This window comes from Bombina bombina, chromosome 4, assembly GCF_027579735.1.
Source record: "Bombina bombina isolate aBomBom1 chromosome 4, aBomBom1.pri, whole genome shotgun sequence".
Classification (NCBI taxonomy): domain Eukaryota; kingdom Metazoa; phylum Chordata; class Amphibia; order Anura; family Bombinatoridae; genus Bombina; species Bombina bombina.
Genome location: NC_069502.1, coordinates 369,683,184 through 369,709,451, shown reverse-complemented (window position 1 = coordinate 369,709,451; position 26,268 = coordinate 369,683,184). Strand labels below are relative to the sequence as shown.

At 38.1% G+C, this 26,268-nt stretch overlaps 1 protein-coding gene across 1 annotated transcript in view; it reads left to right on the top strand.

The window, feature by feature from the left end:
* TNIK (TRAF2 and NCK interacting kinase) overlaps positions 1-26,268 on the top strand; it is a 949,249-nt gene that overhangs the window by 772,381 nt on the left and 150,600 nt on the right. Inside the window, 3 exon segments of the mRNA XM_053710136.1 lie at positions 8,922-9,028; positions 10,072-10,235; positions 17,711-17,811. Of these exon segments, the coding sequence (XP_053566111.1) occupies positions 8,922-9,028; positions 10,072-10,235; positions 17,711-17,811 (372 nt within the window).

The window sequence follows — 26,268 nt, the reverse complement described above, 5'->3', positions numbered from 1 at the left end:
TATTCTTTGTGGATACAATACTTCTTCACAAGTCCACTATATCAAATCCATAAAAAATATCTGCAATTAAACCAAAATTAAAAAATTCAAATATACAGATATGTCTGTATAACACACTAAGTAACAGGCATTGGAAAACATATTATATCATTTTATTCACACTGTATGGTTGGCCAACCAGTTAGATTTGTTTTAAGAATCAATTTCTATTGTTTTAAATTTTATTGTATGTATTTATAACTCTAAAAATAAATAGATCTCATTGAATCCAACTACATAGTAAGACTATCTTTCCTTATTGGGTAATTAAGCACAAGCGCTTAAGAGTCTCATCCAATCCAGATAGTTCTTTAAAGGGACAGATATCTGCTCTGTCTATCCTTTTACACAAGCGTCTGGCAGAGGTACCAGACGTTCAAGCGTTTGCACAGGCTTTAGTCAGAATCAAGCCTGTCTATAAACCTGTGGCTCCGCCATGGAGTCTAAATCTAGTTCTTTCAGTCCTTCAAGGGGTTCCGTTTGAACCTTTACATTCCATAGATATTAAGTTGTTATCTTGGAAAGTTTTGTTTTTGGTAGCTATCTCTTCTGCTCGAAGAGTCTCAGAATTATCTGCCTTACAGTGTGATTCACCTTACCTGGTGTTCCATGCAGATAAGGTAGTTTTGCGTACTAAACCTGGTTTTCTTCCTAAAGTAGTTTCTAACAAGAATATTAACCAGGAAATTGTTGTTCCTTCTCTGTGTCCCAATCCTTCTTCGAAGAAGGAACGTCTGTTGCACAATCTTGATGTAGTTCGTACTCTAAAGTTCTATTTGCAAGCAACTAAGGATTTCAGACAAACATCTTCCTTGTTTGTTATCTATTCTGGTAAGTGGAGAGGTCAGAAAGCGACTGCTACCTCTCTTTCCTTTTGGCTGAAAAGCATCATCCGTTTGGCCTATGAGACTGCTGGCCAGCAGCCTCCTGAAAGAATTACTGCTCATTCTACCAGAGCAGTGGCTTCCACATGGGCTTTCAAGAATGAGGCTTCTGTTGAACAGATTTGTAAGGCAGCGACTTGGTCTTCACTGCATACTTTTGCCAAATTTTACAAATTCGATACTTTTGCTTCTTCTGAGGCTATTTTTGGGAGAAAGGTTTTGCAAGCAGTGGTGCCTTCCGTTTAAGGTACCTGTCTTGTTCCCTCCCTTCATCCGTGTCCTAAAGCTTTGGTATTGGTATCCCACAAGTAAAGGATGAATCCGTGGACTGGATACACCTTGCAAGAGAAAACAGAATTTATGCTTACCTGATAAATTACTTTCTCTTGCGGTGTATCCAGTCCACGGCCCGCCCTGGCAATTAAGTCAGGTAAACATTTTTTGGTTAAACTGCAGTCACCACTGCACCCTATGGTTTCTCCTTTTTCTTCCTAACCTTTGGTCGAATGACTGGGGGTGGAGCTAGAGGGGGAGCTATATGAACAGCTCTGCTGTGTGCTCTCTTTGCCACTTCCTGTAGGGAATGAGAATATCCCACAAGTAAAGGATGAATCCGTGGACTGGATTGACCGCAAGAGAAAGTAATTTATCAGGTAAGCATAAATTCTGTTTTCGTTTGTCTAAACGTTTAAAGGGACAGTAAAGTCAAAATAGAACTTTCATAATTCAGATAGAGCATGCAACATTAAACAACTTTTCAATTTGCTTCTTTTTTCTAATTTGCTTTGTTCACTTAGTATCCTTTGTTGAAAAGCATACCTAGGTAGGCTCAGGAGCAACAATGCACTACTGGGAGCTAGCTGCTGATTGGTGGCTCCACATACATGCCTCTTGTTATTGGCTAACAAGATGTGTTCAGATAGCTCCCAGTAGTGCTTATGCTTTTCAAAAAAGGATACTAAGGAAACAAAGCAAAATTGATCATGTATGTAAATTTAAAAGTTTTTTAAAATCACATGCTTTATCTGAATTGCAAAAGAAAATGTGGAGTTTCACGACTCTCAGAATAACATCCTAACCAGCATCCCTATTGTACTAAGATTGAACCTGCTAATAAGGTATTAATGGTTCCTTAGATGGACTATAAACAAAACAAAAAAGTGAAATTTATCTTCATGCTTTAATCACATTCATAGTTTAGAACATACAATGTTCACAGTGCTCCAGATTGCCAGGGAATGTCTCAGTCTCTAAAGACAGTACAGTTTCCTCTCGGTGAGCATGTGAGACAAGTTTGTGCATACTTCCTATCCATAAGGAAGAACAGCAACAGTTTGTGTAATAAGACTCAGTATCAGATTAATTCAAGCTCCGGGAATCTTTGTGCATCAATATGTATATCTTGACTCTACATAGTAACACTCAACATTGGCATTATTTGTAGAAGCCGGTACAGAAGCCTAATTTCTGAATTTTATCTTTCCTTTTATATTTATAAGACTTTACCCTATCCTGCCACGTACCTTTCAGGTGACAGCTAACGTAATTTTGCTATTTCCCCCCGGGGCACTTTGTCTCTCAAGAAAGCTAATTTTGAGATTGCTTGGCTTGACCTTAAAGGGATACTAAAGTCAAAAATTTTACTTTCATGATTCAGAAAAAGCATGCAGTTTTAAAAATCTTTCCAATTTACTTCTATTACCAAATGTTGCAATGTCTTTTTATGCGCACATGTTCTGGGGCACCAGCAGCTACTAAGCATGCGCAAAATTTCCTAGTGTATAAGTATACTACAAAAACAACAAGTATTGGCTCACATCCAAACACTTAAGTCCACATACAGGGAGTGCAGAATTATTAGGCAAGTTGTATTTTTGAGGATTAATTTTATTATTGAACAACAACCATGTTCTCAATGAACCCAAAAAACTCATTAATATCAAAGCTTAATAGTTTTGGAAGTAGTTTTTAGTTTGTTTTTAGTTATAGTTATTTTAGGGGGATATCTGTGTGTGCAGGTGACTATTACTGTGCATAATTATTAGGCAACTTAACAAAAAACAAATATATACCCATTTCAATTATTTATTTTTACCAGTGAAACCAATATAAAATCTCAACATTCACAAATATACATTTCTGACATTCAAAAACAAAACAAAAACAAATCAGTGACCAATATAGCCACCTTTCTTTGCAAGGACACTCAAAAGCCTGCCATCCATGGATTCTGTCAGTGTTTTGATCTGTTCACCATCAACATTGCGTGCAGCAGCAACCACAGCCTCCCAGACACTGTTCAGAGAGGTGTACTGTTTTCCCTCCTTGTAAATCTCACATTTGATGATGGACCACAGGTTCTCAATGGGGTTCAGATCAGGTGAACAAGGAGTCCATGTCATTAGATTTTCTTCTTTTATACCCTTTCTTGCCAGCCACGCTGTGGAGTACTTGGACGCGTGTGATGGAGCATTGTCCTGCATGAAAATCATGTTTTTCTTGAAGGATGCAGACTTCTTCCTGTACCACTGCTTGAAGAAGGTGTCTTCCAGAAACTGGCAGTAGGACTGGGAGTTGAGCTTGACTCCATCCTCAACCCGAAAAGGCCCCACAAGCTCATCTTTGATGATAACAGCCCAAACCAGTACTCCACCTCCACCTTGCTGGCGTCTGAGTCGGACTGGAGCTCTCTGCCCTTTACCAATCCAGCCACGGGCCCATCCATCTGGCCCATCAAGACTCACTCTCATTTCATCAGTCCATAAAACCTTAGAGCCTTTCAGCCTTTCTTACCTTGGCCATGTCTCTGAGTATTGCACACCTTGGGCTTTTGGGCACTCCAGTGATGTTGCAGCTCTGAAATATGGCCAAACTGGTGGCAAGTGGCATCTTGGCAGCTGCACGCTTGACTTTTCTCAGTTCATGGGCAGTTATTTTGCGCCTTGGTTTTTCCACACGCTTCTTGCGACCCTGTTGACTATTTTGAATGAAACGCTTGATTGTTCGATGATCACGCTTCAGAAGCTTTGCAATTTTAAGAGTGCTGCATCCCTCTGAAAGATATCTCACTATTTTTGACTTTTCTGAGCCTGTGAAGTCCTTCTTTTGACCCATTTTGCCAAAGGAAAGGAAGTTGCCTAATAATTATGCACACCTGATATAGGGTGTTGATGTCATTAGACCACACCCCTTCTCATTACAGAGATGCACATCACCTAATATGCTTAATTGGTAGTTGGCTTTCGAGCCTATACAGCTTGGAGTAAGACAACGTGCATAAAGAGGTTGATGTGGTCAAAATACTCATTTGCCTAATAATTCTGCACTCCCTGTATTTATAACATATTTATATATGCTGCAAAAAATATTTTTGCTTGCTAAATATTCTTAAAATTTGTTAACATAAAATTGGGATCATTGTCATGCAATATTATTAACATATATCTATGCTGCAAAAATGTTTGCCTGTATGCATTTAAATTTTTAAATAAAGTTGGGATCTTAGTCACACAATATGGCCATATTCTGCCAAGCCAGTCACCACTTACAAGGTGTCCCAAAATAGACTGGTCTTAACGCTAATCAGTTTAGCTTTGCTAGGCTGAATCATTCGATTCTAATATTCAAATACAGAATTCCAACACTGCAGTACTATGCCTCAAATCATCACTGCACAGAATGATACTCCCTAGCTTTATATATATATATATATATATATATATATATATATATATATATATATATATATATACCACACACCTGGGCTGGGTGGTGTGCTTTAACCAAAGGGATTTGGTCAGCTCCCTATTTAATCAACTCCATTGAACATCTCGGTACATTTGAAAATGGACATGGCAAAACACACTATGACATCTCTAGACACTATCTGGGATGTTCTAAAGGGAGTTACAAAATCATTACAAAAACAACAATTTTTGGCGCACATCCGAACACTTAAGTCCACATATTTATAACATATTTATATATGCTGCAAAAAATGTTTGGATGTGCGCCAATACTTGTTTTTGTAATTGTTTTGGTCACTTTGGCAGCATTCCCACAATATGTGTGCTAATATATAAAATGTTTTTGGTGTGCTTAACCAAACCCCCTTGTTGTATTTCTATAAGTATACTAGTTTGTGATTGACTGATGGCTATCACATGATACAAGGGTTTGGCAAATGCAGAATAAAAAATTGTGGGGAAAAAAATCTACTGCTTATTTGAAGTTCAGAGTAAGTGCTACTTCATTGTCTTTATATAATGCACTTCTTAATTATGCAATTCAACTATATTTAATGATCTTTAAGTAATTGTGTTAACACTTTGTGCAGAATTTTAAAGTCCACATTTTCCATCACTCCTTTAGAACATCCCAGATAGTGTCTAGAGATGTCTTGTCCATTTTCAAATGTGCCCTGAGATGTTCAATGGAGTTGATGTTCAATGGAGTTGATTTTGGAAGAAAAGCTGCCATGCAAATGAGCACTCCAAGCTCTTGTACTTCAGATATGCCTAGTACAGCTTCAATGTGTGTTTAGGATTGTTCTGCTGTGAAAAATTAATCTTCTTCTACACAACTTTAAGCCAGAATGGATGACTTTCTGAGTGGTACTTTTCTTGGGCCAAAGTGCAGTTGATATTGTGCAAGTTACTAACACCAGAGTAGACAAAGGTTAAACACACCTGAATATTTCCTGAACATATTTAATTGTAGGTTTAGCTCACTTTGGTGTTAGGTTTTGATGTTGTCTTCTCACATAAATTCAGTGATTAAAGAGACAATGTACACTAGATTTTTCTTTAAATAAATGTTTTGTATATGTTCCATTTATATAGCCCATCTGGTAGTGTTTTTGTAACAATGTATAGTTTTGCTTATTTTTTAAGAACATTGTGCTGATTTTCAGACTCCTAACCAAGTCCCACAGTGTCAGATGTATACATGCGTTTATGTTATCTATCTTTTCATATGCAGGGAAGGGGGGAAGTGGGGAGTCTCTACTCATTTTGTTTACCCAGCCCCTTTTTTTAGAGGGTATCCCAGCCTAACCTCATCAACAGTGTTAAACTTGGAGCTTCTAAGTACGCTTTTAAAAGGTTTTATACTGGATTTTTAAATCAGTATCTGTGCATTTTCTTCTTTATAGTATTGTGTAATACATGCAGTTATATGAAAATTGTGTATACTGTCCCTTTAAGCTTAGCTGCAGTTTGGCAATGGAAAAGTTTTTCAGTGCTCAAGAGAACATCTTTTCCGCAAATTGCTTCACTAACGGCTAGATTACGAGTCTTGCGTTATGAGGGGTGCGGTGCTAACTTGCAGTTTTTTCTCACCGCTCACTTCCCTGCAGTGCTGGTATTACAGGTTTTTATCAACCCGGCGTTAACAGGCAAGAAGTGAGCGTAGAGCAAACTTGAGCTCCACACTGCACTCCAATACCAGCGCTGCTTAAGTCAGCGGTGAGCTGGTTGTATGTGCTTGTGCATGATTTCCCCATAGACATCAATGGGGAGAGCCGGCTGCGAAAAAGTCTAACACCTGCAAAAAAGCAGCCCCATTGATTCCTATGGGGAAACAAAATGTATGTTTACACCTAACACCCTAACATGAACCCCGAGTCTAAACACCCCTAATATTACACTTATTAACCCCTAATCTGCCGTCCCCGACATCGCCGACACCTGCATTATTCTTATTAAGCCCTAATCTGCCGCTCAGGACATCGCCGCCACCTACAATTATACTTATAAACCCCTAATCTGCCGCCCCCGATATCGCCAACACCTACATTATAATTATTAACCCCTAATCTTCTGCCCCTAACATCACCTTCACCTACCTACATTTATTAACCACTAATCTGCCGTCCCCAACGTCGCCGCCACTATTCTTAATGTATTAACCCCTAAACCTAAGTCTAACCCTAACACCCACTAACTTAAATATAATTTAAATTTAAAACTAAATACTTTTCTGTAAAATAAACCCTAAGCTAGCTACAATATAACTAATAGTTACATTGTAGCTAGCTTAGGTGTTATTTTTATTTTACAGGCAAGTTTGTATTTATTTTAACTAAGTAGAATAGTTTCTAAATAGTTATTAACTATTTACTAACTACCTAGCTAAAATAAATACAAATTTACCTGTAAAATAAAACCTTACCCCTAACACTACACTACAATTAAATAACTTACCTTAATTAAATACAATTAAATAAATTAAATGCAATTAGCTTAATTTAAAAAAAATCAAACACTAAATTACAGAAAATAAAAAACAAATTACAAGATATTTAAACTAATTACACCTAATCTAAGAGCCCTATCAAAATAAAAATGCCTCCCCAAAATAAAAAAAAAACCCTAGCCTAAAATAAACTATCAATAGCCCTTAAAAGGGCCTTTTGTGGGGCATTGCCCCAAAGAAATCAGCTCTTTTACCTTTAAAAAAAATACACACAACCCCCACAACAGTAAAACCCACCACCCACACAACCAACCCCCCAAATAAAATTCAAACTAAAAAAACCTAAGCTCCCCATTGCCCTGAAAAGGGCATTTGGATGGGCATTGCCCTTAAAAGGACATTTAGCTCTATTGCTGCCCAAAGCCCTAACCTAAAAATAAAACCCACCCAATACACCCTAAAAAATGCTGATTTTCAGACTCCTAACCAAGTCCCACAGTGTCAGATGTATACATGCGTTTATGTTATCTATCTTTTCATATGCAGGGAAGGGGGGAAGTGGGGAGTCTCTACTCATTTTGTTTACCAGACCCTTTTTTTAGAGGGTATCCCTAACCTCATCAACAGTGTTAAACTGGGAGCTTCTAAGTACTCTTTTAAAAGGTCCTCCAGACGGGCAGAAGTGGTCCTCCAGACGGGCAGAAGTCTTCATCCAGACGGCATCTTCTATCTTCATCCTTCTGACGTGGAGCGGCTCCATCTTCAAGAAATCCGGCGCGGAGCATCCTCTTCTTCCGACGACATCTTGCTGAATGAAGGTACCTTCATTCAGCAAGATGTCCAATCAGCCAATAGGATTGAGCTCGCATTCTATTGACTGATTGGAACAGCCAATAGAATGTGAGCTCAATCCTATTGACTGATTGGATCAGCCAATAGGATTGAAGTTCAATCCTATTGGCTGATTGCATCAGCCAATAGGATTTTTTCAACCTTAATTCCGATTGGCTGATAGAATTCTATCAGCCAATCGGAATCTAAGGGACACCATCTTGGATAACGTCACTTAAAGGCGTCTTCATTCCAAAGAAAACTTCGATTGAAGAGGATGCTCCGCGCTGGATGTCTTGAAGAAGGAGCTGCTCCGCATTGGAAGGATGAAAATAGAAGATGCCGTCTGGATGAAGACTTCTGCCCGTCTGGAGGACCATTTCTGCCCATCTGGAGGACCACTTCTGCCGGCTTCACGAGGACATCGTTGAGGACTGCTATTAGCAATTTTTCTTCGTTCTCTTGCTATATTTATTTGAAAAAGAAGGCATCTAAGCTAAGGAGCCAGCAAATTTTTGGTTCAGTACCATGAACAACACTTTTTTATTGGTTCTGTCCAATCAGCTAGGAAAACCCAGGTTGTTCACCAAAAAAGGGCCGGCATCTAAACTTAGATTCTTGATTTTCAAATAAACATACAAAGAGAATTAAGAAAATTTGATAATAGGAGTAAATTAGAATGTTGCTTAAAATTGCATGCTCTTTCTGAATCATGAAAGAAAATATTTGGGTTCAGTGTCCCTTTAAGAGATACAACATTGATTTGTCTTAATGTTAAATGATGTATTCTGGAATAGGAAGTGTTAACTGATTACAATATTTTACTGCTTTTTAATAAATTAACAAATAAAACCAGTTGGTGATGATGGACTCAGACTTTTGGACCGTTTTGTTTTATGTATGTAAATATTGTCTTTATTTCTATTATATAATTCACTAAAGCTATTAAAAATATGTTACTCTCTTCTGCAGGTGCCTCAACGGACCACTTCCATATCGCCTGCACTAGCCAGGAAGAACTGCCCCGGGAATGGCAGCTCATTAGGCAACAGACTGAGCACCCAACTTATAAGAGCGAGGTCAGTAGGGGCAACGTGTTTCACTTGCTAAGATCTGCTAGTTCATCTGTTATTCTGTTCATTTAATTGTGGAGAGACTTTAGCATGCAAACATGAAATGGCAAATACAGTACGATAATGCTGGTTTTATTTTAGTTATTAATATACAGCAGAGAATTCATACAGCTCTATTAAAAAAACAAGTTCTAGGAAATTGGAAATTGTTTATCTTTTATTAAAATATTGCATTATTCATAAGAACAGCATATCTTGCTTTTTTTCTCTAGATCTTGAATGCTTGTTCAGTCTTTCAAGCAACATATTTTCTTCAAAGGAATAAACAAATCTTCTATTGTTCATCATAACGCAGCAAATAAATATATAAAATGATTTTGTGTGTTAAAATGACTAACAAAGCTGTGAAAATGCATATTTGTGCACAATCAATACTGTATTATTGTTTGTTTACTGGCTGCTAGAGACATTTCCCATCACTCTGTTGGTGGCAAAAACATATCCTCACAAGAAAAATATTATTTTTAAATAAAGTGTTTTACTTTTTACAAAAATCTTTTAAAGGCTCCAAAGAACAACAATCAGTGTAATATGGTTCTTCTCACAATGACAATGCTGCCTGATAAACTGTCTAGAGTAACTAGCAAGGCCCGCATAATTGCTGTATCACTATATATACATCATTAAATGATATGCAAGTATGTGTTACCTTGATATTTTGTAGAATATTTTGTGTTTACAGTGTATTGAGCAGTGTCTGTCCTGAGTAAGCTTTTCTCACTTCCACTTCAGAGACACTACATATTTTTGTCAGCATTACATGGATGGTTCTGTCAGAAGAGAAAGGCAGATGGGTTTAAGTCCCAAAGCAATTAACACAAGATAGAGAATGCTAAGTGCAAGTCAAATTGTTTGTAAAACAACCACCAAAATATAGTGCATATAATGCTTTACAGGTGATCTAGTTCTATAAATCTTTAATTCTGTGTAAATTGGGGACATTTCTCTTTCTCTCTGCCTATTAACTCACTGCTGCTCATGTTATATAGTAACCCAGACCTGCGGAGAACTGAGACCGTCATCGAGAACCCCATTCAAAGAACCAGCAGTGGGAGCTCTTCCAGTTCCAGTACTCCCAGTTCCCAACCAAGTTCACAAGGTGGATCACAGCCGGGATCTCAAGCTGGCTCTAGTGAGCGGAACAGAGCTCGAGGTACAATTTCCTTTATATCCCACATAATGTCATTCACATGCTCCACCCACAGAACACTGAAGCAAAAGCTTTGCCTGCATAGTGAGGGCTGCTTTGTGATTGCACAATGTCCGTGCAGTGCCCTCTTACACCCACACATGCAGCTCTTGCAAGATATTATATGCGTGGGATTATTGTTCTACCTTTCTTTACAATTTCACCCATGTGCTATGGAAGCTTCACTTGCCAAGCTGAATTACTTCTATAAAACAAATGTCTTTATGTAATGGATTTGTGTTCAAAGGAGAATTACTAAATTTATGCAGGGTATAAAAAAACGTATTTTGTATAGTTTAGAGGAGAGAAGGTAGAGAGGTGATAGCTTGCAGTATAGAGGGGGAGAGGTGATACAAGATAAAAACATAATTTATGTAAGAACTTACCTGATAAATTCATTTCTTTCATATTAGCAAGAGTCCATGAGCTAGTGACGTATGGGATATACATTCCTACCAGGAGGGGCAAAGTTTCCCAAACCTCAAAATGCCTATAAATACACCCCTCACCACACCCACAAATCAGTTTAACGCATAGCCAAGAAGTGGGGTGATAAGACAAAAGTGCGAAAGCATAAAAAATAAGGAATTGGAATAATTGTGCTTTATACAAAAAAATTATAACCACCACAAAAAGGGTGGGCCTCATGGACTCTTGCTAATATGAAAGAAATGAATTTATCAGGTAAGTTCTTACATAAATTATGTTTTCTTTCATGTAATTAGCAAGAGTCCATGAGCTAGTGACGTATGGGATAATGAATACCCAAGATGTGGATCTTCCACGCAAGAGTCACTAGAGAGGGAGGGATAAAATAAAGACAGCCAATTCCGTTGAAAATAATCCACACCCAAAATAAAGTTTAAATCTTATAATGAAAAAAACTGAAATTATAAGCAGAAGAATCAAACTGAAACAGCTGCCTGAAGAACTTTTCTACCAAAAACTGCTTCAGAAGAAGAAAACACATAAAAATGGTAGAATTTAGTAAAAGTATGCAAAGAAGACCAAGTTGCTGCTTTGCAAATCTGATCAACTGAAGCTTCATTCCTAAACGCCCAGGAAGTAGAAACTGACCTAGTAGAATGAGCTGTAATCCTTTGAGGCGGAGTTTTACCCGACTCGACATAAGCATGATGAATTAAAGATTTCAACCAAGACGCCCAGGAAATGGCAGAGGCCTTCTGACCTTTCCTAGAAAAGATAACAAAAAGACTAGAAGTCTTTCGGAAATTCTTAGTAGCTTCAACATAATATTTCAAAGCTCTAACTACATCCAAAGAATGCAATGATCTCTCCTTAGAATTCTTAGGATTAGGACATAATGAAGGAACCACAATTTCTCTACTAATGTTGTTAGAATTCACAACCTTAGGTAAAAATTTAAAAGAAGTTCGCAACACCGCCTTATCCTGATGAAAAATCAGAAAAGGAGACTCACAAGAAAGAGCAGATAATTCAGAAACTCTTCTAGCAGAAGAGATGGTCAAAAGAAACAAAACTTTCCAAGAAAGTAATTTAATGTCCAGTGAATGCATAGGTTCAAATAGAGGAGCTTGAAGAGCCCCCAGAACCAAATTCAAACTCCAAGGAGGAGAAATTGACTTAATAACAGGTTTTATACGAACCAAAGCTTGTACAAAACAATGAATATCAGGAAGATTAGCAATCTTTCTGTGAAAAAGAACAGAAAGAGCAGAGATTTGTCCTTTCAAGGAACTTGCAGACAAACCTTTATCCAAACCATCCTGAAGAAACTGTAAAATTCTCGATATTCTAAAAGAATGCCAGGAAAAATGATGAGAAAGACACCAAGAAATGTAAATCTTCCAGACTCGATAATATATCTTCCTAGATACAGATTTACAAGCCTGTAACATAGTATTAATCACAGAGTCAGAGAAACCTCTTTGACTGAGAATCAAGCGTTCAATCTCCATACCTTCAAATTTAAGGATTTGAGATCCTGATGGAAAAAAGGACCTTGTGACAGAAGGTCTGGTCTTAAATGGAAGAGTCCACGGTTGGCAAGTGGCCATCCGGACAAGATCCGCATACCAAAACCTGTGAGGCCATGCTGGAGCCACCAGCAGAACAAACGAGCATTCCTTCAGAATCTTGTAATTACTCTTGTAAGAAGAACTAGAGGCGGAAAGATATAGGCAGGATGATACTTCCAAGGAAGTGACAATGCATCCACTGCTTCCGCCTAAGGATCCCTGGATCTGGACAGATACCTGGGAAGCTTCTTGTTTAGATGAGAAGCCATCAAATCTATTTCTGGAAGTCCCCACATTTGAACAATCTGAAGAAATACCTCTGGGTGAAGAGACCATTCGCCCGGATGTAACGTTTGGCGACTGAGATAATCCGCTTCCCAATTGTCTATACCTGGGATATGAACCGCAGAAATTAGACAGGAGCTGGATTCCGCCCATACAAGTTTTCAAGATACTTCTTTCATAGCCAGAGGACTGTGAGTCCCTCCTTGATGATTGACATATACCACAGTTGTGACATTGTCCGTCTGAAAACAAATGAATGACTCTCTCTTTAGAAGAGGCCATGACTGAAGAGCTCTGAAAATTGCACGGAGTTCCAAAATATTGATTGGTAATCTCACCTCCTGAGATTCCCAAACCCCTTGTGCTGTCAGAGACCCCCAAACAGCTCCCCAACCTGTCAGACTTGCATCTGTTGAAATCTCAGTCCAGGTTGGAAGAAAAAGAAGCCCCCTGAATTAAACGATGGTGGCCTGTCCACCACGTCAGAAAGTGTCGAACAATCAGTTTTAAAGATATTAATTGAGATATCTTAGTATAATCCCTGCACCACTGGTTCAGCATACAGAGCTGAAGAGGTTGCATGTGAAAACGAGCAAAGGGAACCGCGTCCAATGCAGCAGTCATAAGACCTAGAATTTCCATGCATAAGGCTACCGAAGGGAAAGATTGAGACTGAAGGTTTCGACAAGCTGAAACCAATTTCAGATGTCTCTTGTCCGTCAGAGACAGAGTCAAGGACACTGAATCTATCAGGAAACCTAAAAAGGTTACCCTTGTCTGAGGAATCAACGAACTTTTTGGTAAATTGATCCTCCAAACATATTCTAGAAGAAACAACACTCATAAAAGACTGGAAAGGTTCTTTCTAGTGAAAATGAGCAAAGGGAATTGAATCCAATGCCGTGGCCATAAGACCTAAAACTTCTATGCATATATAGCAACTGAAGGAAATAATAGAGACTAAAGGTACCGACAGACGGAACCCAAAAGAATTATCCCTTGTCTGATAGAGACAAAGACAGTGACACAAACTTTCTGGAAACCTAAAAAAGGTGACCCTTGTGTGAGGAATCAAGAGCTTTCGAAAAAAAGATCCTCTAACTATGTCCTGAAGAGCAAGTGAATCATATGAGATTCCGTATCCTCAGAAAATAATCTGAATGAAAACAGAAAAATGAAAATATGCATTTATTGTATCTAATGAAAACAAATAATGCTATCAATGACCATAAAAAGGCAAAATAGTTCGAATAAAACTCCAAACCCAGTTCCTAAAAAAGGAACTGGAAGAAATACCCCAGAAGATTCCAGGTCTGAGCAGCGCTTGAACCCCATGGGTGCCCAGCCATGCTTCAACAGTACCCAAAATATATAGGACAGAAACACACTTAAAGAAAGTGTTAGCCTTACTGGAATAAAATCAAAGAAATTTGGACAAAATAAAACCAAATAAATTTCAAAGAAGTCTTAACCTGCCCCTTACCAGCCAAGCTGGAATACGGCACGTACATCGCAATATTAGGGAGCTGATTTCGAACCCCAATTACAAACATGTTACTTGGGAAAGAACTCAGGAATTCGTTCCTTAATAAGAACAACTAAACTAGTATAAGCTTAAAGTTTTAGTCTTAGAACTCAATCTTGAAGCCCAGAGTAACAGTTAAGAATTGATTCCAATTATAAAACAAATAATTGATTATCTTAGAACAAAATTCTTCTAGCTAAAATAGCTAAAGACATAGATTAACCCTCATTTGCGAAAATATTCAATAAAATGAAGACACAAATGAAATTATTAGCATGATAGTCCAGTTTAAAGGACCAGCCAATACAGTGGACTTGCATAATCAATACATGCAAAACAACAAGACAAATGCAACAGCACCTAGTCTAGTAAATGTTGTCCTTTAACAATGCTAAAATAAATCATAATCTGATACTTGATCTTAAAGTAAACAGAAAAAATGAAGCAATTGCAATATCCAAATAAATCACAGGACCAAGAAAAGTACCTGAAACTAAATAATTTTCCATAAACAAGATACAACTATCTAAAGGAAAATAAATACTATTTTGCTATAGAAACAATAGCATAATTAGTAGAAGCAGAGATAGCCCCAATAAATTGGAGAACCCTCCAAATTGAATTTAACTGCTGGAAAAGAATATAGTTTAAAACCTTTGAAAAAGGAATAAAAGAAAATTCTCAGCCTATTCCATTCCCTAGAATGGGGAATTGGAAAGAAAACCTCTGAAAACACAGAAGAAAAAAAATAGGCAGAAATAGTGTCAGCTAGTCTTAAAGAACTAGTTACCTTAATATCCAAAATAATCAACACCTTTTCAACAAAGAACAAATGTACTTTAACAATAGAAAAATAATAAAAGTAGATTTGTTAGTGTCAATATCTGATGAAGAAAATTTCTGAAAGAGAAAAAACATCATCAGAGAAGGATAAATCAGTATATTGTTGGTCATTTGAAACTTCAATAATTAAAAAAGAAGTGAAAAAGACCTAACAATTTTATTAGAAGGCACGAAGTCAGACAAAGCCTTTAAAATAGAATCAGAAAATATTTCTTATAAATCTTCTAAATATTTCTTGTACATAAGATGTAAGAATGGCAATAAAGCATAAACACTAATGGATTCTGCATGTAAAAGTATATCATAATACTTTATTACAAACCATAGCTAAAGATAAACATTTATAACATTTAAAATAAATGAACTTAGCTTTGGTAGAACTGAAACTCAGTTAAGCGTTTTTCCAGAAGTGGCTTCTGATTCAGGGACAATCTGAGACATCTTGCAATATGTAATAGAAAAAACAACATATAAAGCAAAAATGATCAAATTCCTTAAATGACAGTTTCAGGAATGGGAAAAAAATGACAATGAACAAGCTTCTAGCAACCAGAAGCAATAAATAATGAGACTTAAATATTGTGGAGACAACAATGACGCTCGATTTTTTTTTAGCGCCAAAAAAGCCGCCCACATTATTTGGCGCCTAAATGCTTTTGGCACCAAAAATGGCGCCACATCCGGTAACGCCGACATTTTTTGGCGCCAAAACGTCAAAAAAATGACGCAACTTCCGGCGACACGTATGACGCCGGAAATGACAAAAAAAAATTTGCGCCAAGAATGACGCAATAAAATGAAGCATTTTCAGCCCCCGCGAGCCTAACAGCCCACAGGAAAAAAGTCAAATTTTAAGGTAAGAAAAAATGATTTATTCATATGCATTATCCCAAATATGAAACTGACTGTCTGAAATAAGGAACGTTGAACATCCTGAATCAAGGCAAATAAATGTTTAAACACATATATTTAGAACTTTATATAAAAGTGCCCAACCATAGCTTAGAGTGTCACAGAAAATAAGACTTGCTTACCCCAGGACACTCATCTACATGTAGTAGAAAGCCAAACCAGTACTGAAACGAGAATCAGTAGAGGTAATGGTATATATAAGAGTATATCGTTGATCTGAAAAGGGAGGTAAGAGATGAATCTCTACGACCGATAACAGAGAACCTATGAAATAGACCCCGTAGAAGGAGATCATTGAATTCAAATAGGCAATACTCTCCTCACATCCCTCTGACATTCACTGCACGCTGAGAGGAAAACCGGGCTCCAACCTGCTGCGGAGCGCATATCAACGAAGAATCTAGCACAAACTTACTTCACCACCTCCACAGGAGGCAAAGTTTGTAAAACTGATTTGTGGGTGTGGTGAGGGGTATATTTATAGGCATTTTGAGGTTTGGGAAACTTTGCCCCTCCTGGTAGGAATGTATATCCCATACGTCACTAGCTCATGGACTCTTGCTAATTACATGAAAGAAATTATGTTTTGGTCTAGGGGAGAAAATATTGCTCTCTATGCTCTTAAACTGTTTTATTTATTCAATTACAAATAAATGATCGCTTCTCTAGTGGGGGTGCGACCATAGCCTCTAGTCGCAAAATAAATATATGATCTAAAATTGTTGGGCATGGGAGTGTCATGGGGTCACTGATTTGTTGTGCCTAGGGTAGCACAAAAACAAATTACATCACTGGATAGAAAATTTCAACTATATTAAGGAGTTTAAAGGGTCATGAAACCCAAAATATTTCTTTCATGATTCAGATAGAGAATATAATTTTAAACAACATTCCAATTTACTTCTATTATCTAATTTGCTTCATTCTTTAGATATCCCTTGTTGAAAAAATAGCAATGCACATAGGTGAGCCAATAGCAAGAGGCATCTATGTGCAGTCACCAATCAGCAGGTACTGAGCATATCTAGATATGCTTTTCAACCAAGTATATCACGAGAATGAAGCAAATTAGACAACAGAAGTAAATTAGAAACCTGTTTAAAATAGCATGCTCTTTCTAAAGCATGAAAGAAAGTTTTGGGCTAGAATGCTCCTTTAACAAAGCTGAGGCTGAGATTTTGAAGTTGGAGGGTAAAAAGTTTACAAATAATTTGCTTTACAGTAATGGTTGACTCATGGTATAGCATTCCAATACAGATCATAAGGACACATACTATACTAGAATTCAATATTGCCTGGGACATGCATAACTATCCTAAGGCTGGCTAAGCTTATGCTTTATAAGGAAATAAGTGCACTCAATGTGTCTTCTGTTATTTGCAGTCAAAAATCCATGTATCTGTTTTGCATGTACCTTCTCCGTCCTACTCCCAGATGAGTTCTTGTTTTATAGTATTGAAACACAATGCAAGGTCTTTAAAGCACATGTAAAATGTGTAGCAAAAAATGTTTTTGTTCAGATTTACTGCTTTTGCAGTTTTATATGAAAATAACTCTTGTAGTAGTACATCAATGCAATAGGAGCAAAATTATCTTTGTAAAAAATCATGTAGTGGCATAGAAAATATTGTTTTGCTGTACAGACATAGAGACAGACAGAGAGACGGACAGACTGACAAATATAGAGAGAGCATAGTGTCATGGTCAAGCTAATTTATTCAGCCTTTGCTTGTGATTATTGTAATCATTATATTGTCCCAGGGGAACATACATTTCAGATAATACAATATTTTTAGGGCCTACTTAAAATCATTGCCTGTATTTGTGACAAATCCAGTGCAGTATTATATGGTGTAATATCAAACTGTTTACAGCAGGAACAAATAAACCTGAAGGGTCACCTCTTCTACCACATGATCCCACCAATGTGAAACCGGAAGACAACAGAGACGTGACACGACCGAGTCGGCCTGCTGTAAGTTTGTTTTGTTCTTTATTTTCTTGTGTTGAAGGTGATTTAAGCTCAACCACTAGGGGGCTCACTATGTCTGGCTATTTAGCTTTCTAGTGCTTTCTGTTTTCTTACTGGAGCTTTCTTACTGGAGCATTAAGGAACAGAATTAAACAAATCTATCCAGTAGAAAAGTTATCCATTAGATATGTATTAATACTGCACTGTACACTTGTAAAGTTGTAATTTAACAAAGCATTTTTTACTCTGTACTTCTCTTGTTCAGGACTGTTCTGTGCTTGATATTTACTTGATGCAAAATGTGGCATATTTTTGTGTTGTTCTATAAGGCAGTTGAGTTTTGTATTTGAAGCTGTCATTACAAAAAGGTATTGTTTAACCATAACTGTTAAAAAGGACACTAAACCTACATTTTTTTCTTTCAGATATAGCATTAAATTTTAAGCAACTTTCTAATTTACTCCTTATGTCAAAATGTCTTTTGTTCTCTTTGTTTCTTTATTTAAAAAGCAGTCATATAAGCTTGTGAGCCGGCCCAGGTGCTGAACCAAATATGAGCTGACTCCTAAGCTTACATTCCTGCTTTTTCAAATAAAAAACCAAGAGAACGGAAAAATATTGATAATAGTAAATTAGAAAGTTGCTTAAAATTGCATACTCTATCTGAATTATGAAAGAAAAAAAAATGGGTTCAATACTCCTTTAAGAGTAGTTTAAGCATCATGTTCGCCCATCTGGAGAGCCTACGTAAGTATATACTGTATATGTTTCTTCAAAATAGATCTGAATAGGAGCAGACAGTGCGTTTAAAATCTATACTTTAAAGTATTTCTGTTGTTTCCTCACAAAACATTAACTATATATATCTATTTGTATTTGGAAAACATAAATGCTGACAGTTTCTACAGAAGAATTGTTATTGGGATACATTTTAAAAGTAGTATAAAACTACAAATACACCTACATATACTAAAGAAAGGCAAGTTGGTTTTAGTAGAGGAGATTTGTTGAAGGTACTTGTTGATAAATTCTTCATAGATAACAGACAGAGCTTCCAGAATCCCAATTCTTTTAAAATGTCTCCTAGCAGCTTTGTGAAAAAGACTATGTGCACGTGCCTGTATGTATATATATGTGTTTGTATTTGTATGCTTGTTTATAAAGATTAAAAAAAAAAATATTTATGTGTAAATTCATTTTATGCCATAATAGAACAAATTACTAAATTCTAAAAATTCCCAAATTTGCCTCAATATTTACAATTGTGCCTGTAGGTATCAAACATTAAATTCAGTATTATTTAGGTTACTTTAATGCATAAATTCTTATCAATGAAGGTAATGTAGCAGTGGTAACTGTAATAGCTTACTAAAAGGGAAATCAATTGCAAGGTTTCAGGACACTGTGGTCCCTTCTTCAGACTTCAATCCTAGTTAGGTATTAAAGGTATGAACTTAACGTCACTTTTGTTACTGTGGTTTACAAAATAATGCGTGTTTCCATCTGATCCACTGGCTAACACAATAACATTGTTATTAAGGTATCTTATAATGGTGAGAGAAATGCTTGACATTTTTACATAGTTATAACTTTTTAATATAAAATAAAAAAATCTACAAGGATTTGTTATGTTTGCTAATGGAGTGATATTACTATTTCTGAAATCTCAAGTTTTTTTGTGTGTTTTTTTTGTTGTTTTTTTTAATTCATTCTTTGATTGGTTTATTTTGATGGTATAATGTACATAAATTTGCTTTAAGGAATAGAATGGTCAAAACTGAAATGTGTATGGACAAATTTCAATTTTAAATAGATACATTTTTGTAATATATTTACATTAGCAAAATCTCTTCTAGTAAAAGTTATGACTGTTTGTTTTTCAGTGACATAAACACACATGCTGTGAGTGCCCCTTGGTTCAGTGTCCCTTTAAGTCTTCACAGACACAATACACAACAGCACCAGCTCTCTGAGGAACTTGCACTGGGCACTCACAGGATATGTTCGTATGCTGCTTTAAAACAGTAATAACTTTTACTAGAAATATTTTCATTAATGGAAGAATATTGCAAACTTTCTTCTATTAAAAATTTAAATGTAACCATACACATTTCAGTTTTGACCTTTCTATCCCTTAAAAGGTTGATGTCCTGGCAATAATTACTAATGACATTGATATCCTTTGCACAACAAAAGCTTGTGATTGGTGGCCACCTGTGCGTATGCCATCCCCTTGGAAGGTGTTAAACACATACAGGTAGATAACGAGTTATGCGCGCTATAGGGAATTTAACGAACGCAACAAAAGTTGCATTATTTCACCCTCTATAGCAGCGCAGCCATTACAAGTTTTGAAACAGCCGGCTTCTGCGTGTTATATGGTTGTGTTGAGCTCCATACAGCACAAAATACACGCTTAACTTTTTTTTCCCCCCATAGACATCAATGGGGAGAGAGTGTCAGAAAAATACCTAACACCTGCGATCACGGAATTAAAAACTCCGTAACACAACCCTTCTGATGTCTATGTGGAAAAAAAGTTACGTTTAAACCTAACACCCCAAGTCTAAACACCCCTAATCTGCTGCCCCCGACATCGCTGACACCTACATAATGTTATTAACCTCTAATCTGCCGCTCCCGATATCGCCGCCACCTAAATAAATCTATTAACCCCTAATCTGCCGCTTCCGATATCGCTGCCATTATACTAAAGTTATTAACCCCTATTCCGCCGCTCCCTGACATTGCCGCCACTAAATAAAGTTATTAACTGTTAAACCTCTGGCCTCCCACATCACTACCACTAAATAAACCTATTAACCCCTAAACCGCCAGCCCCCACATCGCAACAACCTAAATTAAACTATGTTAACCCCTAACCCTAACGTAACCCTAACACCCCCTAACTTTAACATAATTAAAATAGAGCTAAATTAAAGTTACAATTATTAACTAAACAATACCTATTTAAAACTAAATACATACTTACCTGTGAAATAAAATCTAAGCTAGCTACAATATAACTAATAGTTATATTGTAGCTAGCTTAGGTTTTATTTTTATTTCACAGGTAAGTTTGTATTTATTTTAACTAGGTAGACTAGTTAGTTAATAGTTATTAACTATTTGATAACTAACTAGTTAAAATAAATACAAGCTTACCTGTGAAATAAAACCTAAGCTGCCTTACACTAAAACCTAACATTACAAAAAATAAAAACACTAAAATAAATAAAAAAAAAAAAAAAACTACCATTACAAAAAATAACAAACAAAATTATCCAAACAAATAAAAAATATTCCTATTCTAATACCCTGTTTTTTTTAAAAAAACACCCCAAAATAAAAAAGCCTTATCTATAATTAACTTTTGTGGGCCCTTAAAAGGACCTTTTGTAGGGCATTGCCCTAAAGTTAACAGCTCTTTTGCTACAAAACAAACACCCCCTAACAGTATACAAACCCCCCCACCCCCCCAAACCCACAAAATAAAAAATAAATAAAACCTAATCTTCCCATTGCCCTGAAAAGGGCATTCAGCTCTCTTTCCTGCCCCTCAAACCCTAAGTTAAATAGCTTTTACCTGAAAAAAAAATGGAAAGACCCCCCCAACAGTAAAACCCACCACCCAACTAAGCCCCCCAAAGATAAAAAAAACCCCTAATTCTAACAAAAACCTAATCTACCCATTGCCCTGAAAATGGCATTTGTATGGGCATTGCCCTTAAAAGGGCATTTAGCTCTTTTGCATTGCCCTGAAAAGGGCATTTAGCTCTTTTAAGAAAAGCCCATACCAAAAAAACACACCAAACAAAACCTTAAAAAAACCCTCTTTAGGTACTCACAGTTGCTGAAGTCACGCTTGAAGGATCTTCAACCCGGCGGCTCCATCTTCATCCTGGCGGCATCTTCTATCTTCATCCTGGTGGCGCAGAGCGGGTCCATCCTGAAGACATCCGCCACGGAGCCAATAGGATGAGAGCTTCTGAAATTCTATTGGCTGTTCAAATCAGCCAATAGAATTTCAGTAGCTCTCATCCTATTGGCTGATTTGAATTTCCAAAATCAAATCAGCCAATAGGAATGCAAGGGACACCATTTTGAATTGCATACCTTGCATTGAAGATTCAGTATACGGCGGCGACCATATGAAGAGGATGCTCCGCGCCGGATGTCTTCAGGATGGACATGCACCCCGCCGCCGGAATGAAGAGAGAAGATGCCGCTGGGATGAAGATGGAGCCGTCTGGCTGAAGATAGAGCCGATGGGATGAAGATCCTTCAAACGGGACTTCAGCAACTGAGCGTACCTAAAGAGGGAATAGTGTTATGTTTTTTTTAAGGTTTTTTGGGTGTGTTTTTTTTTGTTTTTGGTTTGGGCTTTTCTTAAATGAGCTAAATGCCCTTTTCAGGGCAATGCAAAAGAGCTAAATGCCCTTTTAAGGGCAATGCCCAAACAAATGCCATTTTCAGGGCAATGGGTAGATTAGGTTTTTGTTAGGTTCTTTTAATTTTGGGGGGTTGGTTGGGTGGTGGGTTTTACTGTTGGGGGGTCTTTGTATTTTTTCTCTTGTAAGGTGTATCCAGTCCACGGATCATCCATTACTTGTGGGATATTCTTCTTCCCAACAGGAAGCTGCAAGAGGATCACCCACAGCAGAGCTGTCTATATAGCTCCTCCCCTAACTGCCACCCCCAGTCATTCTCTTGCAGCTCTCGACAAGGGAAGTAGCTAGAGAGATGTGGTGACTTAGTGTAGTTTATCTTCAATCAAAAGTTTGTTATTTTTAAATGGTACCGGAGTTGTACTGTTTTTACCTCAGGCAGAAATTAGAAGAAGTGTTTTGCCTGAGGTTTTTGATGATCTTAGCAGGTTGTAACTAAGATCCACTGCTGTTCTCACAAATAACTGAAGAGTATGGGAAAACTTCAGCTGGGAGAACGGCCTGCAGAATCAACTGCCTTGAGGTATGTTCAGTATATTTTTTTCTAGAGAGATAATAAGAAGTCTAGAAAATGCTGACAGTGCCTGATATATTTGAGGTAAGCCTGATTGCAGTGATTTAATAACGACTGGCATCATGCTTGCAGTAAAGGGTAATTTTCATGTTAATTGCTCTTATGGCTTAGTATGTGAAACGTTTACATGAGTTATAAGGAACGTTTTTTACTAAGGGTGATAAATCTTTCTTTGGGGCCTAGTTTTCCACATGGCTGTTATTTCACTCCTAGGAGTGGATGGTGGGAGGGGCCTATTTTCGCGCTCTAATTGCGCAGTAACTTTTAAACTCTGAGACATCCAGCTTCCCTGAAGGAGTCCCCTGACATATTGGACCTCTGTAAAGGGTTTTTGTGCCTACAAAAGTCATTTTATGGGAAGGTAGGAGCCACAGTAGAGCTGTGGCAGTTTGCCTGTGACTGTTATAACGGTTTTACCGTTTTTTTGGCTTAGTTTTTGAGCCTGAGGGGTTAATCATCCATTTGCAAGTGGGTGCAATGCTATTTTACCCTAGTACATACACTTAAAATTTCATAGAGTTAACTGCTTTTTTCACTGTTTTGCAGTTTTTGTGTTTGTTTTTTTCTCTTAAAGGCACAGTACTGTTTTTTATATTCTGCTTTTTCACATTAATTAAAGTGTTTTCAAAGCTTACTGGTCTCATTACTAGTCTGTTAAACATGTCTGACATAGAGGAAACTCCTTGTTCATTGTGGAACCCCCTCTTAGAATGTGTACCAAATGCACTGATCTTACTATAAATTATAAAGATTATATTCTGGCTTTAAAAGATTTATCACCAGAGGAAACTGTTATGCCGACTAACTCTCCCCACGTGTCAGAACCTATGACTCCCGCTCAAGGGACGCCCGCTCAAGAGGCGCCAAGTACATCTAGCTCGCCCATAGCGTTTACCTTACAAGACATGGCGGCAGTTATGGATCATACCCTTACAGCGGTATTGTCCAAACTACCAGGGTTACAAGGAAAGCGAGACAGCTCTGGGGCTAGGAGAAATACAGAGCACTCTGACGCTTAAGTAGCTATGTCTGATATCCCCTCACAATATGCAGAAGCTGAGGAAGGAGAGCTTCTATCTGTGGGTGATTTTTCTGACTCAGGGAAGATGCTTCAACCTGATTCTGATATATCTACATTTAAATTTAAGCTGGAACAGCTCAGGGAAGTTTTAGCTACTCTGGATGACTGCGACACCATTATAGTCCCAGAGAAATTGTGTAGATTGGATAAATACTATGCAGTGCCTGTTTACACTGATGTTTTTCCAATACCTAAGAGGTTTTCAAAAATTATTAATAAGGAATGGGATAGACCAGGTGTACCGTTCTCTCCCCCTCCTGTTTTTAAGAAGATGTTTCCCATAGATGCCGCTACACGGGACTTATGGCAAACGGTCCCTAAGGTGGAGGGAGCAGTCTCTACCCTAGCTAAGCGTACAACTATCCCTGTCGAGGACAGTTGTGCTTTCCTAGATCCAATGGATAAAAAGTTAGAGGGTTACCTTAAGAAAATGTTTATTCAACAGGGTTTTATTCTCCAGCCTCTTGCATGCATTGCCCCTGTCACTGCTGCTGCGGCCTTCTGGTTTGAGTCTCTGGAAGAGGCTTTACAGGTATAAACCCCATTGGATGATATACTTGACAAGCTTAAAGCTTTTAAGCTAGCCAATTCATTTGTTTCTGACGCCGTTGTTCATTTAACCAAACTAACGGCTAAGAACTAAGGTTTTGCTATACAGGCGCGTAGGGCGCTATGGCTTAAATCCTGGTCAGCTGACGTTACTTCAAAGTCTAAGCTTCTCAACATTCCCTTCAAGGGGCAGACCCTATTCGGGCCTGGACTGAAGGAGATCATTTCTGATATTACTGGAGGAAAAGGTCATGCCCTTCCTCAGGATAGGTCCAACAAATTAAGGACCAAACAAACTAATTTTCGTGCCTTTCGAAACTTCAAGACTGGCGCGGCATCAACTTCCTCTAATACAAAACAAGAGGGAAATTTTGCCCAGTCCAAGCCGGTCTGGAGACCTAACCAGGCTTGGAACAAAGGAAAGCAGGCCAAGAAGCCTGCTGCTGCCTCTAAGACAGCATGAAGGATCAGCCCCCGATCCGGTAACGTATCTAGTAGGGGGCAGACTTTCTCTCTTCGCCCAGGCTTGGGCAAGAGATGTCCAGGATCCCTGGACGTTGGAAATTGTGTCCCAGGGATATCTTCTGGACTTCAAAGCTTCTTCCCCAAAAGGAAGATTTCACCTCTCACAATTATCTGCAAACCAGATAAAGAGAGAGGCATTCTTACATTGTGTTCAAGACCTCCTAGTTATGGGAGTGATCCACCCAGTTCCAAAGGAGGAACAAGGGCAAGGCTTCTATTCAAATCTATTTGTGGTTCCCAAGAAAGAGGAAACCTTCAGACCAATCTTAGATCTCAAGATCCTAAACAAATTTCTCAGGGTCCCATTCTTCAAGATGGAGACTATTCGAACCATCCTACCTATGATCCAAGAGGGTCAATATATGACTACCGTGGACTTAAAGGATGCTTATCTTCACATTCCGATACACAGAGATCATCATCGGTTTCTCAGGTTCGCCTTCCTAGACAGGCATTACCAGTTTGTGGCTCTTCCCTTTGCGTTAGCTACGGCACCAAGAATCTTTACGAAGGTTCTGGGGTCACTTCTGGCGGTCCTAAGGCCGCGGGGTATAGCAGTAGCCCCTTACCTAGACGACATTCTGATACAGGCGTCGAATTTTCAAATTGCCAAGTCCCATACGGACATTGTTCTGGCATTCCTGAGGTCTCATGGGTGGAAAGTGAACGAGGAAAAGAGTTCTCTATCCCCTCTCACAAGAGTTTCCTTCCTGGGAACTCTGATAGATTCTGTAGAAATGAAGATTTACCTGACAGAGGCCAGGTTGTCAAAACTTCTAAATTCCTGCAGTGTTCTTTATTCTACTTCTCGCCCTTTAGTGGCTCAGTGTATGGAAGTAATCGGCTTAATGGTAGCGGCAATTGACATAGTGCCGTTTGCCTGCCTACATCTCAGACCGCTGCAACTCTACATGCTCAGTCATTGGAATGGGGATTACACAGATTTGTCCCCTCTACTAAATCTGGATCAAGAGACCAGGGATTCTCTTCTCTGGTGGCTATCTCGGGTCCATCTGTCCAAAGGTATGACCTTCCGCAGGCCAGATTGGACAATAGTAACAACAAATGCCAGCCTTCTGGGCTGGGGTGCAGTCTGGAACTCCCTGAAGGCTCAGGGATCGTGGACTCAGGAGGAGGCACTCCTTCCAATAAACATTCTGGAACTAAGAGCGATATTCAAAGCTCTTCAGGCTTGGCCTCAGCTTGCTGCGGTCAGGTTCATCAGATTTCAGTCGGACAATATCACGACTGTAGCTTACATCAACCATCAAGGAGGAACAAGG